The 20,154-nt window shown below is 55.0% G+C and overlaps 2 protein-coding genes and 1 non-coding gene across 6 annotated transcripts in view; all 3 read right to left on the bottom strand.

Moving 5' to 3' along the window:
* Positions 1-460: 460 nt before the first annotated feature.
* On the bottom strand, positions 461-3,184 carry RPS17 (ribosomal protein S17). Its single transcript, XM_058811506.1, has 5 exons — positions 3,005-3,184; positions 2,654-2,805; positions 2,070-2,175; positions 960-1,025; positions 461-585 (listed from the first exon to the last, which is right to left on the bottom strand). Exons 1-5 carry the CDS (start codon positions 3,005-3,007, stop codon positions 505-507), a joined length of 408 nt encoding a protein of 135 aa, XP_058667489.1. The 5' UTR covers positions 3,008-3,184; the 3' UTR covers positions 461-504.
* LOC131562223 (small nucleolar RNA SNORA71) lies at positions 2,344-2,471 on the bottom strand. The gene has a single exon (XR_009275139.1). It is a non-coding gene; the product is annotated as a small nucleolar RNA SNORA71 (small nucleolar RNA).
* Positions 3,185-3,855: 671 nt separating the features above from the next.
* CPEB1 (cytoplasmic polyadenylation element binding protein 1) overlaps positions 3,856-20,154 on the bottom strand; it is a 37,401-nt gene continuing 21,102 nt past the window's right edge. For 2 of the 4 annotated variants that reach the window (XM_058811352.1, XM_058811350.1), the window contains exons 4-12: positions 12,135-12,349; positions 10,427-10,676; positions 10,072-10,185; positions 9,869-9,958; positions 8,921-9,057; positions 7,780-7,978; positions 6,242-6,336; positions 5,950-6,030; positions 3,856-5,306 (exon numbers count right to left, since the gene is read on the bottom strand). In XM_058811352.1, coding sequence (XP_058667335.1) covers positions 5,196-5,306; positions 5,950-6,030; positions 6,242-6,336; positions 7,780-7,978; positions 8,921-9,057; positions 9,869-9,958; positions 10,072-10,185; positions 10,427-10,676; positions 12,135-12,349 — 1,292 coding nt within the window. In that variant the 3' untranslated portion in view covers positions 3,856-5,195. Of the gene's footprint in view, positions 5,307-5,949; positions 6,031-6,241; positions 6,337-7,779; positions 7,979-8,920; positions 9,058-9,853; positions 9,959-10,071; positions 10,186-10,426; positions 10,677-12,134; positions 12,350-20,154 lie in introns of all 4 variants that reach the window. The other 2 variants (XM_058811351.1, XM_058811349.1) reach the window with 1 other exon arrangement.

Genomic DNA, 20,154 nt, shown 5'->3' on the forward strand with positions numbered 1-20,154 from the left:
TTCTTTTTATTGTGGGGCTGTGGGGTGTGTGGTGGTTTAAGATGTGTTTTAACTAGTTTACGCAAGTTTTTATTGGAGGAACAATCCAAGGAGGGACATCTCCTCACTTTCATTTAATCAAAAGTTTGAAGACGTTTTCCCTTTTGTTTAAGCACTTGGAAATGACCAATAGGGCTGCACAAACAACTTTTATTGTGGTACAGCCTGATCCTTGGGTTGTCCACTTGAAGGAAACACAGGAAAACCTAGGACAGGCTCCCACAAGCTCCAAGGAACCACCATGGTTGTTCTCCCATTGCCCCAAAGGCAGGAGAGCCTCTAAAATCAAACAGCTTTACACCTCACACCCCAAACTGCCAGGAAAGAACCCAAAAAGATGCTGGTGCACATGAAGGTGTTGAGTCCTCAAGAACCCACCCTCCCTCATCCCTTGGGTGTCTAAAGACCAGGCAGGCTGGGGTGGTTTCCTCACGTTTATTGGAAAAGCGACACACAGGGGCAGACTCAGAGCGCTCCTCGGGGCGTCTTGAAGTTCATTCCCACTGTAGGCTGTGTCACCTGCAGGTTGGACAGGCTGCCAAAATCCTGGAAAACAGCACAGCGACAATGGGATCAGTCACAGCATCCACTGACAGTGAAGGCAGGTTAATCTGGGGAGGTGTGGGAAGGGGGAAGGTGCTGTGGCAGCACAAGGTCTTCTAAGAAGGAGAGACCACCCTGCTGCAGAGATTGACTCCTTGCACAGGGAATCATCAGAATGGAGGGCAAGGAACACCCCCACCCACCCTGCTGGAGGCAATACTTCCATGCCTCTGCCCTTCCAAAAGCCATATATTAACTAATCCTCCCACAGGACCCAGGGCAGAGGGACACCCCTGGCACCACCCAGCCACTCAGGGCAGCAGGAGCTGTGCCAGGGATGTGCCAGCAGCTGGGCAGGAACGGCTGTGGCCACTAACCAGGAGCTTCAGCATTTCCTTGGTGTCCGGGTCCACTTCAATGATCTCCTGGTCAAGGGCAGAGACCTGGGGACAGAGGGGAGAGAAAAGGTGTGATTGACAAAGCCCCACAACAACCCAAATGTCACCACAGCTACTCTGGTCTCATCCCACTGCTGCGGGGAGCAGCTCCAGCAGCTGAGCCAGGAGCATCCTCATGGGACACAGCTTTCCTGAATGAACACTGCAGGAGGCCACTGGCAGTAGAGGGAACAGCCTGATTTATGACAAATCTTTAGAAACTGAGGCCCAACCTGCTCCAGGCCAGGGCTGCTGAGGAGCTGGCACTGGACCCTCAACTGCACCAGTCTGGGCAGTGACACTCACAGCTGCCTTGTGACACAAGGCCACCATGGTGCCAACAAAGGCGGTCCCACCTCCAGGACAACTGTGCTCTCCTGCTCTTTAATCCCAGCAAAACTTCCTCCAGCCCCCTCCAGACCCCAAAAACTCTACCTCCAGAGGTTTCCTTCCCCAAGAGCTACATAAGACCAGGATTCTTCTAAGAAACCACAAACAGCACAGGTTTTGTGTGCTAACACTGCACCAACAGCTGCAGCATGGACATTCCTTCCCTGTAACCCCTCTCTGGCACCTGCACAGAAACCGGCAGCTCTGCCAGGAGCTGACTGGGAAGATCTGGGAAAGGGCAAGATGTGCTGTGCCTGAAGGTTACGGGATTTAGGAGCAACAGGATCACATTCCTGGAACAAGGGAAGCCCTCCTGGACCACCTCACCCAGGTGACAGGTGAGATCTTGAGCCCGCCCAATTTTATCAAAACTTCCCTCTGGGGATTCCAGCTGCAAGGCAGGTTTTCAGCCATTCTGAAATATCCTCCTGCTTCCCACCAAATTTCTTTTTTCCCAAATTTAAAGTTAGGAAAACCAAACCACGAGAAGCCAGCTGTCCTTCCTGTCCCAGGTGGCAGCTTTGGAGGGATCCACCTCAACCCCCTTGATCCAAACCCTCCTCAGCTTCTCCTGGCTGGGGGTTTGTTTTAAAGAAACTTGGGAGCATTTATGGAGATACAGCAAGGCAGGATGGAGCGATGGGGAAGCTGGAGCCTCACCTCCGGGACGTAGTTGTCCCTCCTCTCCCTCTCCTCCTCCTGCAGTTTGATGGAGATGCCACGGACAGGGCCCCTCTGGATTCGCTTCATCAGGTGGGTGACATACCTGCGGGGACACGGCGGTGTCCTGGGCTTTCCCAGGGCTCATGGCACCCTTCTTCCCCACACCCCAAATCCCAGAACCACAGCAGGATGGGGACAGCTGTTACCCTCTATCCCGGCAATGTCCCACCACTCACCCTGGCACCATCCCATCACGTCCAGAGGATCAAAGTGTCCGACAGCAACAGGGTTTGGGGGAGACACAGACCCCCCCAAACACGGGAAAACTCTCGCTCTCCTCTCCCTGCACTATCAATGACCCGGCCACAGGCGGGACCGTAATCACTTTCGAATGCAGGAACCCCCACGCCGTGCCCGAATCCCCCAGGCCCTTCCGATGCCCAAACCCCCGGGACACCCCCGGCTGCCCGAAGCCCATCCGGAGCCCCGCGGTGCCCGAACCCTCAGCAACCCCTCCGGTAGCCAAAGCCCACCCGGTACCCCTCAGCACCCAAAGCCCAGCCGGGCCCGCAGTGCCTCACCCCGCAATCTTGTTGCGCAGCTTCTTGCTGGGGATGATGGCGATCTCCTCGCACACGCGCTTGTTGGTGTGGAAGTCATTCCCGAGGCGTGTGTAATACTTCTCGATGATCACCCGCGCCGCCTTCTTCACCGTCTTCGTCCGAACGCGTCCCTACGCGGGGTGGGCGGGAGGGCCGCCGGTCAGGCTCCGCCGAGGCCCCTGCCCCAATCTCCCCTTTCCCCAGCCAGCCCGGGCTCTCACCGCCCCTCATGCCCCTCGCCCCGGTCCCCTGCGGTCCCCACAGTCGCTCCCCGCCGCGGGGGCGCGGGCCCGCCTGAGGATGGCGGCGGATGGCGGGACCCGGACTCACCATGTCGGCGGCGGCCGCGGAAAAAGAGCGGACGGGGGCGGGAGGCGCCGGAAGCCAGGGCAGCTCAGTGCGCCCCCTGGCGGCTCGGAGGGGGAGGTGGACGGGAAGGCGGGCGGGGCCCAGCCCAGGCGGGAGCGGCCTGAGGCGGGGCCGCGGCCTGAGGCGCTCCCGCCGCGCCCGGCGGCCCGGAACAGGATGGAGCAGCCCGGGAAGGGAATTGCAGAGAGCTGCGGTGCCAGCGGCACCAGCCCCTCCCACAGCCGGCCCCGAGAGAGGACGCGGAGCAGCCGCAAATTCGCAGCCCCCAGCCCACAGGAGGAGGAGGGTGAGGACAAGGCTGCTGCAGAGTCACCGCTGTGGGACAGGGAAGGAGCCCGGAGCCTGCATTGGGACACGGGACACACTAAGTGTCCTCTGTGGCAGCCCCAGTCCAACTCGGCCCTCCCCAGCCCCAGAGAGGAGCCCTGGATCCCTCTCCCCTCCCAGCCCTGCAAGATTAACACCTCCCGGCCACGGCGGGAGAGCACACGGCAGCACGGGCCCCTCCATCAGCCTCATTAACCTCTTGTTGCAATTAGGGGAGCTCCGACTGGAGCCCAGGAGCCTACAGGGACCTCAGGTAAATAGGATCTAAAAATGCATTGCCCAGCAGATAGAGCTCCCTCCCAGCTGAGTCACCCACCAACAGCATCCACAATTCAAAGCTCCATCCATCCCTCCCCGCAACCACATCCATACCTTCCTCCACACCTCCAGGAGTGACACCACAGCCTCCAAGCTGCAGAGATCTCCCATGAAGCACACAAGGCACAAGAAATTTTTTTTTTTTTTTTGCTGCAACGTGTTTATTATGTGCCAAAAACTACACCACAGCTTACTCCACACGTCTGTAGGAGAGTGCAGTCTTGCCTGCATATACTACAATGAGGTAGAGACTTCACACACAGCTTCACAAAACCCCACAAAGAGCAGCTGGGATATGCAACAATGCAACATCAGCTCAGCAGGAAAGAAAAAAAAAATAATCATAGTAAAGAGGGAGAAATTATGACACTGGTTCTTTGGCACACAGCTTCCAATAGAGGGGAAAGTAACAAAATAATAATGTGATCAGCATAATTAAGGTCTCAAATCCCAGCAGCAGCATTTCAGTCGACTGCACTGATACTCCAAACATCTCGGGAAGGAAAGGAAAATTACTTGTCCCCTCTAAGAGAAAGGGCTCCCAGGAACCTTCATCGTCCACCAAAACGCAGCCCTTTTTTAGCTTGTTACAAAAGAAAAGGTAAGTCCTGTGACTTTGTGTGATTAAAAACCTCTATCAACCCCCCATAAGTGCAACTTAAAAAAGTGCAACAAACTATTTAAAACTATATACAGCAGCTCAGAGATCCTCATCCCGTCCAGTTTCAAATCCAAAAACAAAAAAAAAAGCCCAGCCTGTCCCGTTGCAAACCCCTGGATTTACAACGTCCTGCCATCAGCCCCCAGACACAAATTGCAATAATGTTAAAAGCTGCCAGGAAAAGAAAAAAATCTCTCATTTCAAACGACTTAAAAACTGTTTTTAAGAGTGTAAAAAGGAACTCGTAAAAACCCTCGAGCGTAAAATATGAAATATGATTTGGTTTAAATGAAGAGCAAAGTCTCCTTGTTGTTACAGTAAAAAACGCCAGCTGAACACCCAGGTCACACCATCCAGGTGGGGGTAAATGAATGGAAAGGCACTGTATGGCAACGGCAAAACAATGACCAATGAGACCTGCGCTCTCTCCACCAGTATTGCAAGGAATGTAAAAAAGCGCCTTTAAAAAATAAAAAAACCAGGGCGGGGGCGCCTGCGGCGACGCCCCCGCGACACATGGCCCTTGGTTGGTTGGGTTTATTCGTTTTCAATTTTTGCTTCTCGTCAGCAAACCAGGAACCAAAGTCTGGGAACTGCAGAATGGCTTGAGGGGCACTCCCCCCCTCAAAACACCCCCAAACAAACCCCAACAAAACTCACTGTGCATTAGTGCAGAAACAAAAAGACCAGCAAGTGCAAACATGAATGTAAGATTTTTGTTTTTTCCCCATCAGTCCTCAGGAAGAACGTCCCCAGCCGGGCCTGGCTCCGGCGGGCGCTGCTGCGCTCTCCTCGTGGCAGGCTCTCCCAGGACTCTGCCCGTGCCAGCCCCGGGCCCGGTGCCCCTTAGCTGGAGTCCCGGTTCTTCTGGTTGCGCATCAGCGGGCGGTGGTGGCGCAGGACCTCCATGGAGTGCTGCCAGTGCCAGCACGAGCGGCAGAAGTACTTGAAGCAGATCTGTGGGCAGAGCACAGGGCTGGTGACACCAGCACAGCCACTCCTTCCCTTCATGCCTGCCCGGTTTCGCAGCCCCCAGCAGCACAGTGGATCCGTGGGTTGGACAGGGAATGCCAGCAACGCTGTGCAGGGCCTGGTGTGCCCAGATTCCATCTTTTGAATAGGTCTGAAAATCAGGGACTGGGCACTGGGGCAGTAGCTGGGCTCTGCCAGGGCTCCCATCATTCCCATGGCATCGCTGCCTCCTGCTCATAGCCCAGCCAAAGTCCTTTGCCTGCAGCCAGAGCTCCCTGTGCCTCAGCCAGCCCCAAGGCAATGCACCTCAACCCCAGCCCATCATGGCTCACAGAGCAGCAGCCTCCCCTCCCCTCAAGTGCACCACTAAGTCCAGTGCTGGCACAGCCCCAGCAAACTGCAGCACCCATGGCTCAAAGCCAGCTGGACATTGCCTGCCTCGGCCTCCTGGCAAGTACCAGCATTGCCCTCCCCATGAGGGCTGCACCTCCTCCAAAACAAGGTCACCCAGCTCCCAGCTGAGCCCCATCCTGCCCACTGGGGAACAACCAGTGTATATTTCCCCAAAACCCAGCAGCAGGGCCTGCTCCTCCTCAAGAAGCACAGGCTGCAGCAGAACTGGCCTTACCTGGTCTCTACAAAAGAACGGGCCAGGCTGGGCATTGCACACTTGGCACATGGAGTCCTCCAGGTATGGGTCGATCTGAACCTGCAGGAGAACCAGGCAGTGGACACGGAGCAGCACCTTCCCCTGGAACCTCAAATCCACCCCCAGCAGCACCCCTGGGGCTGGCAGAGCAGCAGCCCCACTTCCCACTGCTTGAGCAGGAATGTGGGGCAGCCCCAGGAACACTGGTGCTCCCAGCAGTCCCACCCATCATGCACACCCCTCCCTGGGCTGCCCCACCAGCCCCACTCACCTTCTTGGTAAACTTGGTAGTTTTGATCTCCACAAATGCAGCAGTCACAGCCTTCAGGTAACTGCGCTGGTTGTTGAAGGTGACACGGCCCGACCCTGCAAGGAGCCAGACCACAAAGGTTAGGGAGGAACAGCAGAGATCAAGAAGGAACCACTGCCAGCACCGCCCCCTCCCTGGTGCCACTCAGACAGGGAAGCAGCTTTGACAGGTAGATGGTTTCCAGAGCCCCCTTCCTGCCTCTTCTCCAGGCACCACATCCCCAGGATCAGCAGAGTGCTTCATGCTACACCTGAGATGCACCAGTGCTGAGACAGCTCAGCAGCTTTTATCCCAGCCCCCTCACCCCAGAGCCTTGTGTTCTGCAGCCTCATTGCCGGTCAGCAGCTTTCCAGCACCACTTCCTTACAGCCAAGATCTATTAAGTTTCAGGACTGACACTGGCAGATCCCCACAGCTCAGCCACAGGACAAAGTGCCACCCAAAACCATTCCACTCCCAAAGCATCACACAGGACACAGGCAGGAGGGCCTGGATCCAGTTTGGGGTTACAGATGCCCTCAAGCAGCACAACCAACCAGGCCACAGCTTAGTTGCCAAAACTGAGCTCTGATTGTTGTGACTTTAGGACAGCTCTAAAGGTGAAAGCACCACTGAGCTGTGGGAAATGGATCTTGCCTACTTGGAGCAACCTGGGCTCTGCATGAACCTCAGGAGGTTGGGTCACACACTGGGATTTCACAGGGCCAGCACAGGGAGGTTCTGGGACACCTCATCCACAGCCACATTGAGGATTTGCCTCAAGTCTCATAGTGCCATTCCCACCCTCCTTGATACTGTCCCCCTGAAGGCACTGCAGGGGCTTTGCAGCACAACATGCAGGCCCTAAACCTGAGCCTTGCCCAGAAAAGCCTGACTACCATCCAAGCACAGTGACCAAGCAGTGACAGCTCTGCACCACCAAGCTCTGACGTTGTTACTGCCTGGCAACACCAGGAGATCCACAATCTCTCCAAATCCATGACTTGCTGCAGCCTGAGCCTGGAAAGCTGGTCCTGAGACACAGGCTGTGGGGCCTTTCCAACAGACAGCCACCTCAGTGCTGTCCCCTGGCCCATCAGGTCTCCAGGGACATACACACATCATGACATGCCACGTTTCACCTCTGGTGACAAGAGCCCAAGAATGGGTTAAGACCCACAACTGTCCCTGCCCTGGGAACGGAAAAGCAGCTACAGCAGCATCCAACAACCACTAACAGCACTGAACAAGGACAGAGAAACCTTCATCAGTGCCTGAAGGCATACTCAAAACTTCAGTCTGCTCTGGAATGGTCCAGGACCTTCCAATTCCCCAGCACATCAGCTTTATCAGCCCTCCCCAGGGCCAGGAGATGAGAAGCACAGACTGCAGAAGAGTTGGACAGCATCTGCTCCCTGAGCCTGGCACCTGGGCAGCGTTCCAACAGCGGGACAAGCCAAGGGCACACTGCAGCACAGCATGGCAGGGGTGAGCACCAATCCAGGGGAACCATCACTCACCTATGGGGTACTTGTGCTTGTCGGTGTCGATGCCAGCGTAGACCACCCCTCCGAAGAGGTCGTACATGATGGCGGCCAGGGCCTCGGCGTTGAGCATGCCGTGCAGGGCGCCCACAAACACCGTCTTGCTGGGGTCCAGCCGCTGCGACGGGCTGCGCACGAAGTTGCTGTCGGCCAGCACCCAGGGGATCACCTGCACCTGCAACCAGAGCAGCCCTGAGCCTCAGACCTCATCACCCCGAGCTGCAAATGTCATCTGTTATCTATTGCTGCTCAGGCTCCACATCCACCTACTCTAGACACCTCCAGAGAACCCACACAGGGACAGAATCAACTCTGCTTCCAGCCAAACTGGAACCCAAGCCAGCAGTTCCTTGGGGGTGGCAGCCAGAGGACAACCCACATCCCTCCATATGGTCCAGTCAGGTACCTCCCAGCACAGGAGCCCAATGTTGGAGGGGGCCACTGGAATATCACCCACTGCCAGCTCCATCTGCAGCTCTGGAGAGAAGCTTCTGGCAGAACTAAACCACCAAGCACAGAAGCTCTGCCAATTGACAGACACCAGGAGAGCTGTCTAGAGCACAATTAGTTTGTGCCTGTCTACATTAAGAGCTGCACCTCCATCCTGTAACTCCCTGAACTCAGGCAGTTATCCATGATCTGAGGACAATCTTTCCCATAAGCCCAAATGGAGCCTCTGGCAGCCCCAGCACCCCCAAAACACAGGTCAGCCAGCCAAGGCCACACTGTTGAGCAGCCTGGGATCCAAAATATCTGCCTGCTGAGGGCGAGTTACTTGTTGTGCAAGCAGAGGAGGCCTGACAAAGCACCTGAGGGGTCCCACTCTGCTTCTGCAAGCAAAGGTGCGATGGAAGCAGCACAGAGCAGTCAAATCCCCATTTCCATGCTCTGTCCCAGCTAGCTGAAGCCTGAAGGCAGAGTCTGCCACCAGCCCAGGAGCTCCAGGTTGGTTTGACACAAGCTGTGTGAGGGACACAAACACTGAACTGACACAGGCACAGAGCAGTCAAAGCCAGCACCCCTTCAGCTGCTGTTCCAGCCCTGCTTCCCTTTCCTCCAGGGATGTCCCTCTGCATCCCCTGCTGCCACCCCAGGCTGCTCTCCCAGCCCTGCTCACCTCTTTGCAGCGCATCCTGCGGCTGGACATCTTGAAGTAGTACTCACTGAGCCCATCGGGGCTCAGCAGGTCCTGGGAGCAGGCCTGGAGCAGCGCACGCACCGACTTCTCCGACTCAAACACCAGGTAGACGTAGCCTTGGGAAGGGAAGGGAAAGCAGCAGCTGTTAGAGCTGTGGTGGAGGAGGAGCAGATTATCCCAGTTTGCAGACATCCTCAAAATCACTCCTGGGTGCCACCTGAAGTATTTGTGTGGTAGCTTTTGCTGTTCCCAGCAATATTATTCTCTTAATATGTAAGCCAAGCCTGAAGAGCCCAAACCCAAGCTCAGCAAAGGGGCAGGATGCCCAGGGCCATGTGGGCCACTGTCCATCATCCACAAACCACATGTGGACATCCCAGGTGGGCACCACCAGCCTGGCCAAAATGAGGTCTGCAGGGAAATAGACCCTGCTATGTATTTAGGATGGCTCAGCTCAAATACAGTTCAGGGTTATAAAGTCCCTTCCATGGATGCCAGTGCTCTACCTCACGCTGCTCTGGTGACTGAATGAGGCCATCAGCACTACAGGGCCTCCAAACCAGCCACTTCCTACCCTGTAACTAATTCCTGCTTACACAATATGCCAGCCCAGCTGCACATGCTGGCACTGGGATCGGCAGCTGCTCCAAAGCCACAGCCCTACATGGACCTCCCAAAACACCCAGAGAGGGTTCCCCCAGCCCACACTTCTGTTCCACGCTGCTATGGATGGGTGAGGAGGCTGGGTTTGGGGTGCCAGTGCTCTGCAGCCCAGGTGGAGACCCAAGTGAGGGAAGGAGATTACCCCAGGTGCTCTGTACCAACCAGTCACCAGCATGCAGCTGTACCATCCCAGCATCCGTGCTGTAACATAGCATGGGAAAAAAGTAACCCTACCGTGTTCGCTATTACCTTTAGGCATATTACCTTTGGGAGGACAGCGTGGGTGTTTGCCATCCTTACCAGGCCACTCCACACTCAGGGAGCCAAAAACACGGAAAGTGTTGATCAGCCCAGCTACAGAGAGAAGCAGAGAGGTCAGTGTCCCCCACAGAAAGCTCCATCCTGCACCCTCCCCATATCAGCACCCAAGGCCTTGGTGTGGGGCCTCACTTTCCAGGGCTGCTCACCTTCTGTTATGTCCCATGGGACTCCTCCCAGGAACACCTTGCAGGAGTAGACGGGGTTCTTGTAGTTTCGGGGAGGCAGCTGCCCACTCCAGGTGCAGGTTGCTTCGTTCACAGCTTGTAGAAAACACCAGTAATGCTCAGTACAGGATAATTTCCTTCCCACTCTCCCACAGGTCTCCCCATCTTCCCCAACTACAGGCTGAGCAGAGCTGCACAGCCACAGGCAGCTCTCTGTTCTCTCAGGAGCCAGAGCCAGGCTTGGGCTTGGAGCAAACTCTATGCTCAGCCAGTGTCTGCACAGATGCCACCAGCCCCCCCAGGTGTGGGGCTGTCCCCTGTGCCCCTCCCAGCTCACCTGCTGCCTGCCGATGAAGCCGGGCTTCTCTCTCAATGCTGAAGGGATCCTCTGGAGAGTCCAGAAGATCCCAGGAAGGCCACGCAGATGCTCCAGGCCATCTTTTAGATGCACTGGCCGGGGAGGAAGTGACTGCAGCCAGGGCAGCTTGGTCTTGATCCAGCTGGGATCCCACTCCCATCTTCAAGGGGTCTCTCGACACCCCACTGAGAGGCAAGAAGGGCAGAGGAGGGGAAATGCGAAGGCTTGACTGCAAGAGAGAGGCCATGTTGAATTCCAGCTCTGGTAAGAGCACGTAATGCCAGTGGTGAGGCATCACACTGGGGCCCTGCCCTTGCCCATGCAGGAGAGGGAGCTCTCAGGGATCCCCTGAGACCCTCTGAGGCTTGGCAGAGGCAAGAAAGCAGCAATCCCAACACATCCTGGCACCCTAGGAAAGCCCTGGGCCATTCTCCACTGAACCCATGGCCATGATCAGCAGCAGGGATCATTAAGCAGGAGGCACTTTGAGACCACCAAGCCAACAGCTACTCCTGGCTGTACAGCCTCAGGAGCAGTGTCAGCCCTGGGGAACACCAGCCTCAGGCTCTGTGCTGTGCCTGCAGTGGGCAGGGCTTGCTGGAAGCATTCAGGGACTCTGCAGGCACCAGCTGGATCTCATCCTCACAGCCCAGCTCCAGGGCTGCCTGACCAGGGAGCGAGCACCGTGCACCACAGCTCCTCCCAGGGCAGGAGGAGGGAAGGCTGGATTAATGGAACAGCAGGGAGGCAGGATGCTGCACAGCTCGGTGCCAGCTGCGCTGCGGATCTGTCCCTGCGCTGCCACGGCAGCCGCCCACGCCGGGCCCTGCTCAGAGCCCTGCCCTTCACAAACAAGGCCAGCACAGAGCCCTGCACCACCTGCCACCAGCACTGCCTGCCTGCTGCAGGCACCCAGCACATCCTGACCCTCCAGGGTGCATCACAGCACCATCAACCCCACAGCCAGTCAGGCCTGCCCTTCACACCCACCCCAACACAGGGGCCAAGGCCATGGCAACACCACAGCAGAGGCTGAGCAGCTCCTGGCTTTACCCTCCCGTGCCAAGGCCAGGCCATGCAGCAGCACCCCAGAGCTGGCTGGAGCCAGGCTGCCCTGCTGGCACCCAGAGCTGCCACTTGCACCCACCACAGACCCTCAGAGCAGACTGGGGCAGCCAGCCAGACACTCACTTGCTCCCTGCCTTTCAAATTTAGCTGGGCTTTAGGGAATGGGAGCAGGCCAGACCCAGTTTACTCTAGAAGAAACTGCCCTGAGATAGAGAAGTGCAGTCAAATGGGAAGAGCAATGAAAGGACAGTAGCTCCTCAGAAGTCCAGGCTGGATCAGCCACCTCTCTGCTGGGATCAGGGCACAGACACCACCCTGCCTCACACCAGCTCAAGCACTCCATATCCCTCTGGGAGCTACTGTAACCCAGTGTGGCTGCAAGCACACACCCAAAAAGCTAAAATATTAGCTTAGAAGAAAAAAATACAAGGATACTGCTGGCTTGTGGTGAAGGACTGCACGAGCAGCCTTTCTCCCAACCCCTGGCTGTGCCAGTGTGTGTGCACAACAGGTCCTCCCAGCATTCCCTCCCGGTCCTGAGCAGGCAGGGCTCTGGCTAGCAGCTCCACTGCTCTGTGTTCCCCCCAAAACACAGCAAGACCCCAGGAGCCACACTTACAATCAAGTCTGAGAGGTGGTCAGAACCAGAGCTGAACCCACTGGTGTCCGAGTCCGAGGGGCTGCTGGAGCGGGAGTCCAGGAGGGAGCGCGAGTTCCTCAGCGGCGGCGTGGAAAACTTTTCTGGCAGGTCTGAACCAATGGGGTCTAAAGGCAGAAAACCCAGCGGGGGCTTCCCCAGGACGTTCCCAAGAGGGCTACTCAGCATGCTGAGAACTGCAACAGAGAGGGACACAGAGTCTGTCAGGGCTGCAGCACATCACTGCTCCTTCCGCCTTGGCCCAGGAGGCCACTAGGCTCCTGTCAACCCACAAATGTCACGTCTGGGAGGTGGCACCTGTGGTGTTTGCCATCACTTGGGCCACAGTGCTGCACGGAACCCACAGCAGCTGCTGTGGCTGACAAACACAAAGGTGGGTTATGAGAGAGACAGGCCAGGAGAACCCACCTCGTGTGGGAGAAGTTCAGAGATGCCACATCCCAGATTACAGAGCTCAGAAGTGCTCTGGGACAGGGCCCTCTGCTCAGTCCAAGCCATTCCCTGCCACTTATCCTGGAGCAAGCTGGGGCTCAGGGGGCAGCTCCCCAGGGATGGGGGCACACACACCTGGCCCAGCAGCGGGGATTTCCATGCTCAGAGGTGGGACACTGCTCCCAGCATTCCTGCCAGGAGCTGGCTGTGGGCAGGAAGGTGCCAGCCTGGGCTGCTGACAGAGAGGCTTCGCTGTCCCTGGTGTGTGCTCACAGCAAGTCTGTCTGGTCAGGCCTCTGCCCCAGAGCCTGCAGACAAGGATGTGTCAGACTGCTTCCCTCACACTGCAGGTTCTCCTCCCACTGAGGAGAATCCAGGAAAATGCCTCCCTACAAAGAGAGCTGCTTCTGAGCAGAGGAGCAGGCCATCCAAAGGTCACAAAGTCACATCCTGGTCAGTGATGTGGGGGCAGCTGCCACCCACAAGGCGAGGGAATGTAGGGCAGGGATCCCACAGGGGCACACCACCAAGCAGCCTATTCAAAAAGAGCAAGTCTCAGCAAGCTGAATGCGTATCAGAACCAAGTGAAAAGAGCAAAGCATTCAGAAATGGTTTTAATTATTCACAGGCTGCAAAACAAAGCAGCTTGCCCTGAAGCTTTCAGTTTTCAGCAAAGCAAATTTGGGATCCTCCAAGCCCCACCTGATCTCAGCAAGCTGAGCCATGAGGTTTTAACCTCGATTTTCAGCAGCTCCTATGCAGATGAGGATTAACAATCCAAACCACCAGCCAGACCAGGAGAGTGACAACACCATGGTGCTTGAGCTTGCTGTGGGTCAGACACCAGGACAGCACGGTGCCAGCGCCAGGGAGAGCTACTGAGCACAGCTGAGGCAACATGCTGGGATGTCCTTATCCCAAACTGCATTATCCAGTCACACATCCAGTGTGAAGCTGGCACCTCCAGCCCCACACCAGGGGAAAAACCTCACACCCCAACAGCACATAGGTACAGCTCCTTGAAGTATCTCCCTCAACTCAAGGCAGAGACCTCAGCAACAGTCACTACATCTTCCCACATTTGCAGAGCCTTATCCCTGCAAGATTCCCCTATTCTGGCTACATCATAGGACTAGGAACTCACCTCTGACCACACTGAGAAAGGGACCTCCTGCCCCTGGCTCTCCTGGACAGGCAGCACCTGTGTCCACACCCAGCCCTGCAGCCACAGGAAAATAGCAGCCAGCCTGGCAGTCCTTACCTGGGCAGCAGCAGCCCTGGGACCGAGGGAATGTGACACAGCTGGGGAGGAGCTGCTCCCTCCTAGTTACAGCTCCAAACAGGGCACAGCATCTCCCAGCCCCGGCAAGCCGCACTTGCTGCTCTGCTGACTTCTCTGAAGCCACGTGATGTGTTTAAAAATACAGCCGGCGTATTGTTCTGGGGAGACAGCTGAATCTGTCCGACAGGCTCCAAAATCTGATTAGTCACTAAACAGCACAAGAGGCAAAGCAAAGCAGCTGATCCCACAGCCCAAGCCTTGCTGCCAACAAATGCTCCCGGCGCTGACACCCTCCTCTCCTTGCCCGGCCAGCGAGGGCCGTGGGTTTGGAACGCTGCAGCCCCGTGCTGACCCCAGCTGCACAGCATTCCTGAGCAGGCTGCTGCCAGATAATGCTGCTCTGCCCTGTATCTCCCGGTTAGCAGAGATGTGGAATCAGAACTCTGTTTAGGATGCAACAGCAAGGGTTTGGGGCTCATCAAGAGCTCCCAGTGATATTACAGGGTCCAGCTGCTCTGCCCTATTTATGACATCCTTGTCTCTCCCATGATCTCTCAGCTCTCGCAGCAGCTACCAAACCAGTAAGGCCAGCATAAGCACACTGAAGTGGCAGGATTACTGGCCTTTAAAAGGATCTACTGTCTGGGCATTTACCACCACACAAAACCCTGCCAGCTTCAGCTGCCCCAATCCTAACCTCATGTCCTGGAAGTGCTGACATCCTGCTGTTAACACGGATGGATTCCATCCAGTCCAGCAGCTTTGACAGCTCTGCACTGGCAGCACTTGATTACACACTCTGCAGGACAAACTGAGCTTGTGGGAGACCCCACATCACCCCAGTGGGCCTGACTCAGCTTCACCTGGTACCCACAGCCCCTCACAGGGACATTGGCAGGAAAAGCCATGAGTCAAACTCAGCATTTTTACAGTGACCAGGCTGTGGGCTCTGATGCCAAGCTGTGCAGGTAGCCTAGGAAACACCTGCATGAGACACCCAGATCTTATTCCTCAGCACTATCCCAAAGGCATCCTGATCTAACCCCCTGCTCCAACCCACCAAACCCTTCCTGAGGAATGGGGCACAAGAGCCCAACAGAGGCTGCCCATCTAAAAAAAGCCTTCAAGGCACTGGGGCCACACTTCTCCCAGGGGAGTTGGCCTTGTTCCCCCATCCAAGCAGACAACTCATGCAAGGGAAAAATCATTCCCAACACACATGCAAGATGCATCAGCAATTCCTGGAGTTAAGAGCATCCCTTAAAGTCCCAAAGTGACAAAGCAAGTACCATGGAACTACTCAGGGTAAGAAGAGAACATGAGTGCAAAGAAGGATTTTTCACACCTAGAGGGGAAACTTTAACTTGGGGGGATCAACATCCCCATTCACCACTCACACACCAAGAGCTTCTGGAACTTCTCCTGCCTCTGCTCAATGCAGCAAGGGAGGCACATGGCAATGCTCCTCTGCAGGGGACAGCAGAAAAGCAGCTTTTAATAGAATCTGGGCACTGACTTTTGACTGGCTGCTGCAGCTCCAATGCCTGACACAGAGGCAGCTCTGCTCCATCTCTGGGTGTGCCAGCCCAGCACAGGCACCTCTGGGCTCTGTGGAGCAGCCCTGACACCACAGGACACTGCCAGGTCCTGGCCACACAGGCCGCTCCCTGGAGAAGGAGCATTTTTCAAACTGCTCCTCTCTTCCTCAGCTGAGCTTTCCCTGGTAACTGCTGTTTGGGGTTATTCCATTATTCCTGCATCAACCCAGGGCCCTAAAGAAGCCCAGGGGAGCACACTCAAGACTCTCAGACCCATCACACCTGAGCCAGACACCTGACAGAAACAAACAATGAGCCCACAGTGCTGGTTTCAACTCCTGATGTCATCTCTACCTGCAGACCCCAGGTTATCCTTTAAATCCCACTACCAAGCACTGAACTACCCCACTGAATGTGAGTTTACACTAACAAGCAGATCCAGCACAAGCTGCAATGCAGAGCACACTTTGGCAAAGTGTCCCAACAGCAAGATGCCCAATCCAAGCACTAAGAACAGCTTTCATATTCCATCCACCAGTTAAAATATGCAATTTAAGCACCTGTCCAAGACCTTGGAGCACACAGTTCTTCTCTGTACACTGTAATTTGCAGCCATTTGATATGTAGACCTTCCTAGCAGCTTTGCCCATGCCCATTCTGTAAGACAGGAATATAAAATGAGCCCCAAGGATTGCTGGTGGTGGCAGCTCAGGGGAAGAAGGGCTCTGGGAGAATAACCACTATGCTGATGACAAATAACAGTTTATTGCCATGGATAACACCTTAAGGGCAACAGGATCATTTAGGTTGAAAAAGACCTCCAATATAGAGCTCAACCTTTGACCAATCACCACTTTGCCAGCTAGACCAGAGCACCAAGTGCCACATCCTGACATTTCACATGGAGCATCCCCAGAGTTCATGCCTGATGGACAGAGCTGGCCAGAACCTCAGCCACCCCCACAGTGCCCTTTGAACAAAATGCCTCAGCTCAGCTCTGTGGGAGACCACCCAGCCACCACCATACAAGATCAGTGCTGATGCTCTTCACTCCCTGGTCCATCAAATTTAATCACATTATCCAGAAACTGAGTCTTGCCCAGAGCAAAAATCTCTTATCCTGCAGCTACCCAGGTCCTTCCACTCAAGCTCTTTCTCCACACTCAGAACATCAGTGGGAGCTCCCTCATGGCTGAGAGCAACACTTGCCACAGGGCCCTGCAGACACATGGAGAGTGGGCCAAGGACCTCCTGCTGCAGGAGCAGCGTGCCAGGCCCAGTCCCTGAGCTGCCAGCTGTGTCTGGCACCCACAGACTGTGCACAGGCAGCTGGACACAGCCCCAGGGCCAGAGGAGCACACACACTCTCTGAAGTAATGCTCTGGAGAGGTGTTCCAGCCTTTATAAAGTCTCTGCAGGGCTGAGAAATCCTACTTTGAAAAGTCCAGGACTTGTCTGAGCTAGGTCACCTCTGCAGGCTGGCACCTCCAGCAAGAGGGACACTGCCATCTCCACAAGTTTATCTGCTCAGAGATTACTCAGCACAACAAGGATGGCAAGGCTGTTAACACCTCCCCCTGCATCCACCAACTACTACACAGGCTGGAAGTCCACCTTTCTGCCTGGATCTCCCCACAGAACAGGAATGCTCTCCACCAGGAGAACAGCCAGGTTTCAGTGACACCTGCCATGCCCAGAGGCTGCAGCACCATACACACATTTGGGGCAGGGCAGCAGAGGAGAGCAGCAGTGTGACTGAGGCCCTGGAGACTGAATACAGTGCACTTTCTTTTGTCATGCATCAAATAAGCCTGTAAAGTTAAAAAAAAAAAAAAGCTAATGTCCTAAACAATAGCCTGCTGCAATTCCAGAAAAACAGCTCGTCTGCAGTTTTTACCACCCAGCCAAGCTCTGCCCTGGTGGGGTGGGAGCAAGCTGAATGTTTTAGTCAGCCAAAAAGCAGCACCTCCTACAGACACTGAGAAACTCCGTGGCAAGAGAAACACTTGCATGTCTGAAAAGCAAATGGGCACCTCAAGCAGCTCCTAGAGCTGTGGTTCAGCAGTGACACAGCCAGACAAGCCACCAAGGTGAGCAGCTTACCCTCACCAAACAGCTCAAAGCTCATGGCAGGGAAGGGGTGATCAACACTCCAGTCTAATCCTGAATTTCAGCACTTCTCACCTGCAGCTGTGGGACCTGGAGCTGCCTGCAAGGAGCCTGCACAGGAACATTGACTGAAACATGGCCAGCTGCAGGGGCAGATGTGGAGCTGGAGCACACAGGACAGGGACAGGCTTTGCTTGGCACAGGGAAGGCAGACACTGGATTCTCCCTGTTTACCAAATTCTCACAAAAAAGCCAAGGAAAAGCTGCAGCAAGAGCAGTGGCACAAAAGTTTCTTCCTCTTCAGTGGAGCAGCCGTGGGATAAGGCCCAGAGGTGGAGGGAACAGTGTCCTTAGAGCCTGAGCAGCACACTGGATACATCCAGAGGATCTGCCCAGCTCAAATCCTCCAACTTTCATTGCATTCCCATTACTCCACTGAAGAAACAGTCTAATAACAGTGCTGTTATTAGAGGAGCCATGCAAAGTCCAAGGCACACTGTCCTCTCCAAGCTGTATCACCACAGAAGCCCCAACAATCTTGAGCTCTGGAGAAAAGCAGCTCCCAGAACTGCAGATGTAATCAAAGCAGCAGCAAACACCAACTAAGTAGGACCTACAGCACAGCCCATTTTTTTTCCTGAACTACAAAAGAGGAACCTCTGCCCTCACAGATTCTTCATTTGGGGCAAAGAAAAACTGAAGATATTCTGGCAGCTATTTCTGGTCTGCTAAGAAGGGGGCAGGGGAATAAAAAAGGCAGCATGATCCCACAGCTGAACCACAGAATTAGAGTCAGGACACCTGAGGTCTATTCTTGGTTCTGACACCAACATGGTAAAGTCACTTGCCCTGAAAAATGGAAACAGCAGCGTAACTGGGAACAAGAAGATTATTGCATTAACATCTGAGAGCACTGGCTCTGAGAGCAGGGCCTGGCTGACAACAAGGCTCACAGCTTCCTGAGGCAGGGAATTTACTCCTGTGTGTTTCTAGGAAGAGAAAACAGCTGCCCAAGGTAAATATAAAAATCAGAAAAGACAGCTAAAATGCAATTCAGGATTACAAGTGCCCAGGTAATTGCATTCACTAAGCAGGCTGCCACAACCACAGTTGTCTTTAAAAAGATCAGAACGCTGAAATACAGCAGTTTTAACATGTATCACTCCCAGAGAGATTTAAAAGCCAACATATTCAGGTCAAATTCTGCACAACAAGCTTCAGCTTTGCAAGCCTCAAGAACAAACACTTCTATATTTAAGTACCAAACTCTTCTCAATTATCTGCTGCAACATCTAGGGTGCAAACTGTGCTGTGTTACCTGACGTGATAACAAGGGTGACTGACTCATCCTCAGCTGCATCACAGTTTGGGGGTGCCAAGGCCAGGATACACCTTTGGAAGGGGGGACTCTCTGGAAGGGGGCAGGGTGTTGGCCAGACCCCTCTGCAGGCTGCAGTGAGGGAAAAACAACTGAAAAAAAGACAGACTTTAGTCCCAAACTCAATTTTCCTTGGGAAATGGCACACAAGCCTCAGCTGGCATAAAGCCACTGCCAGACTGGCACTCCCAAGCCCCACCAGGGATGGAGGCTCCCAGTTACCTTCCAGAGCTCTTAGCTACCCTTAGCATCACAGCTTGGGAGTCTGCCTCACCTTCTCCTCCACACTCTGGGGAAGAAAGCCAGGCAGAAGGACAAGGAGGGATGTCCCCATGGCCATCTCATGTGTGTGGCACCAGCTGCTGTGCCCGAGAGCAGCCTCTGCGCTGGTAGCAGCACAGACAGCACCTGTGATTCAGCTCTTTTGCCACCACCTAAGGGACCAGGCACAGGGCAGTGAGCTGCAGATGGGGACAGAAGGTGCAGCCCTGGCTGGAGGTGCCTTGCTCAGCACCCCAGCCCTACAGCAGCACCACTGAGCCTCTGTGCAGTGACGGCTCAAGGACTGCAGCATCCTTTGGAAGGGGATCATTCCCGAGCCAGCTCAGGGGAGGTACCCACTAAAAGACTGTTTTTGTGGGAACAAGAGGCAGAATTCATTTCTGGAGCCCCCTTGGGCTACATTATTTCTGCCACCCTCCAGCAGCTTTCCTACCCTGCTCTGAGCAAGAGCTGGACTGGATAACCTCACCTTCCACATGGAGCTGCCCTAAAATCCTGCCAAGAGCACTGCAGAGGGCCCACAGCCTCTGCTACAGGCACATTGGGAGAGCAGGCCCAAAAACTTTCCCTACCCAGCTCCATGTGGAAACACTCATGTCAGCATGTGCTGTAGAGTTTGCAGTAAAGGCACTGAGTCAAAAACGCATTCAAGACCTCTTCCAGAAAGCTCCCATGCTCCTGATGGAGCTGCAGCACAGCCTTTGGAGTCAGCTCTGCCCGGCAAGGAACCCTCACATCCACTGCTTGGCCATGCAGCAGTGCAAGGGCTGGAGGAAAACCTCATCTCTCATTTGACTGATGCAATTTTGGGGATGAATACTCCAGGCCAGGGCTTGCACACACTAAACCACTCTCCCGGCTGCTACCTCCATATCAATCACAGCAAAGACTAAGCCATGAATTGCCTGGGGCAGTTCAGATCCACCAAACAGCAGCTCCAGTGCTCTCCCTGGAAGGGAA

The sequence above is a fragment of the Ammospiza caudacuta genome, chromosome 10, assembly GCF_027887145.1.
Source record: "Ammospiza caudacuta isolate bAmmCau1 chromosome 10, bAmmCau1.pri, whole genome shotgun sequence".
NCBI lineage: Eukaryota > Metazoa > Chordata > Aves > Passeriformes > Passerellidae > Ammospiza > Ammospiza caudacuta.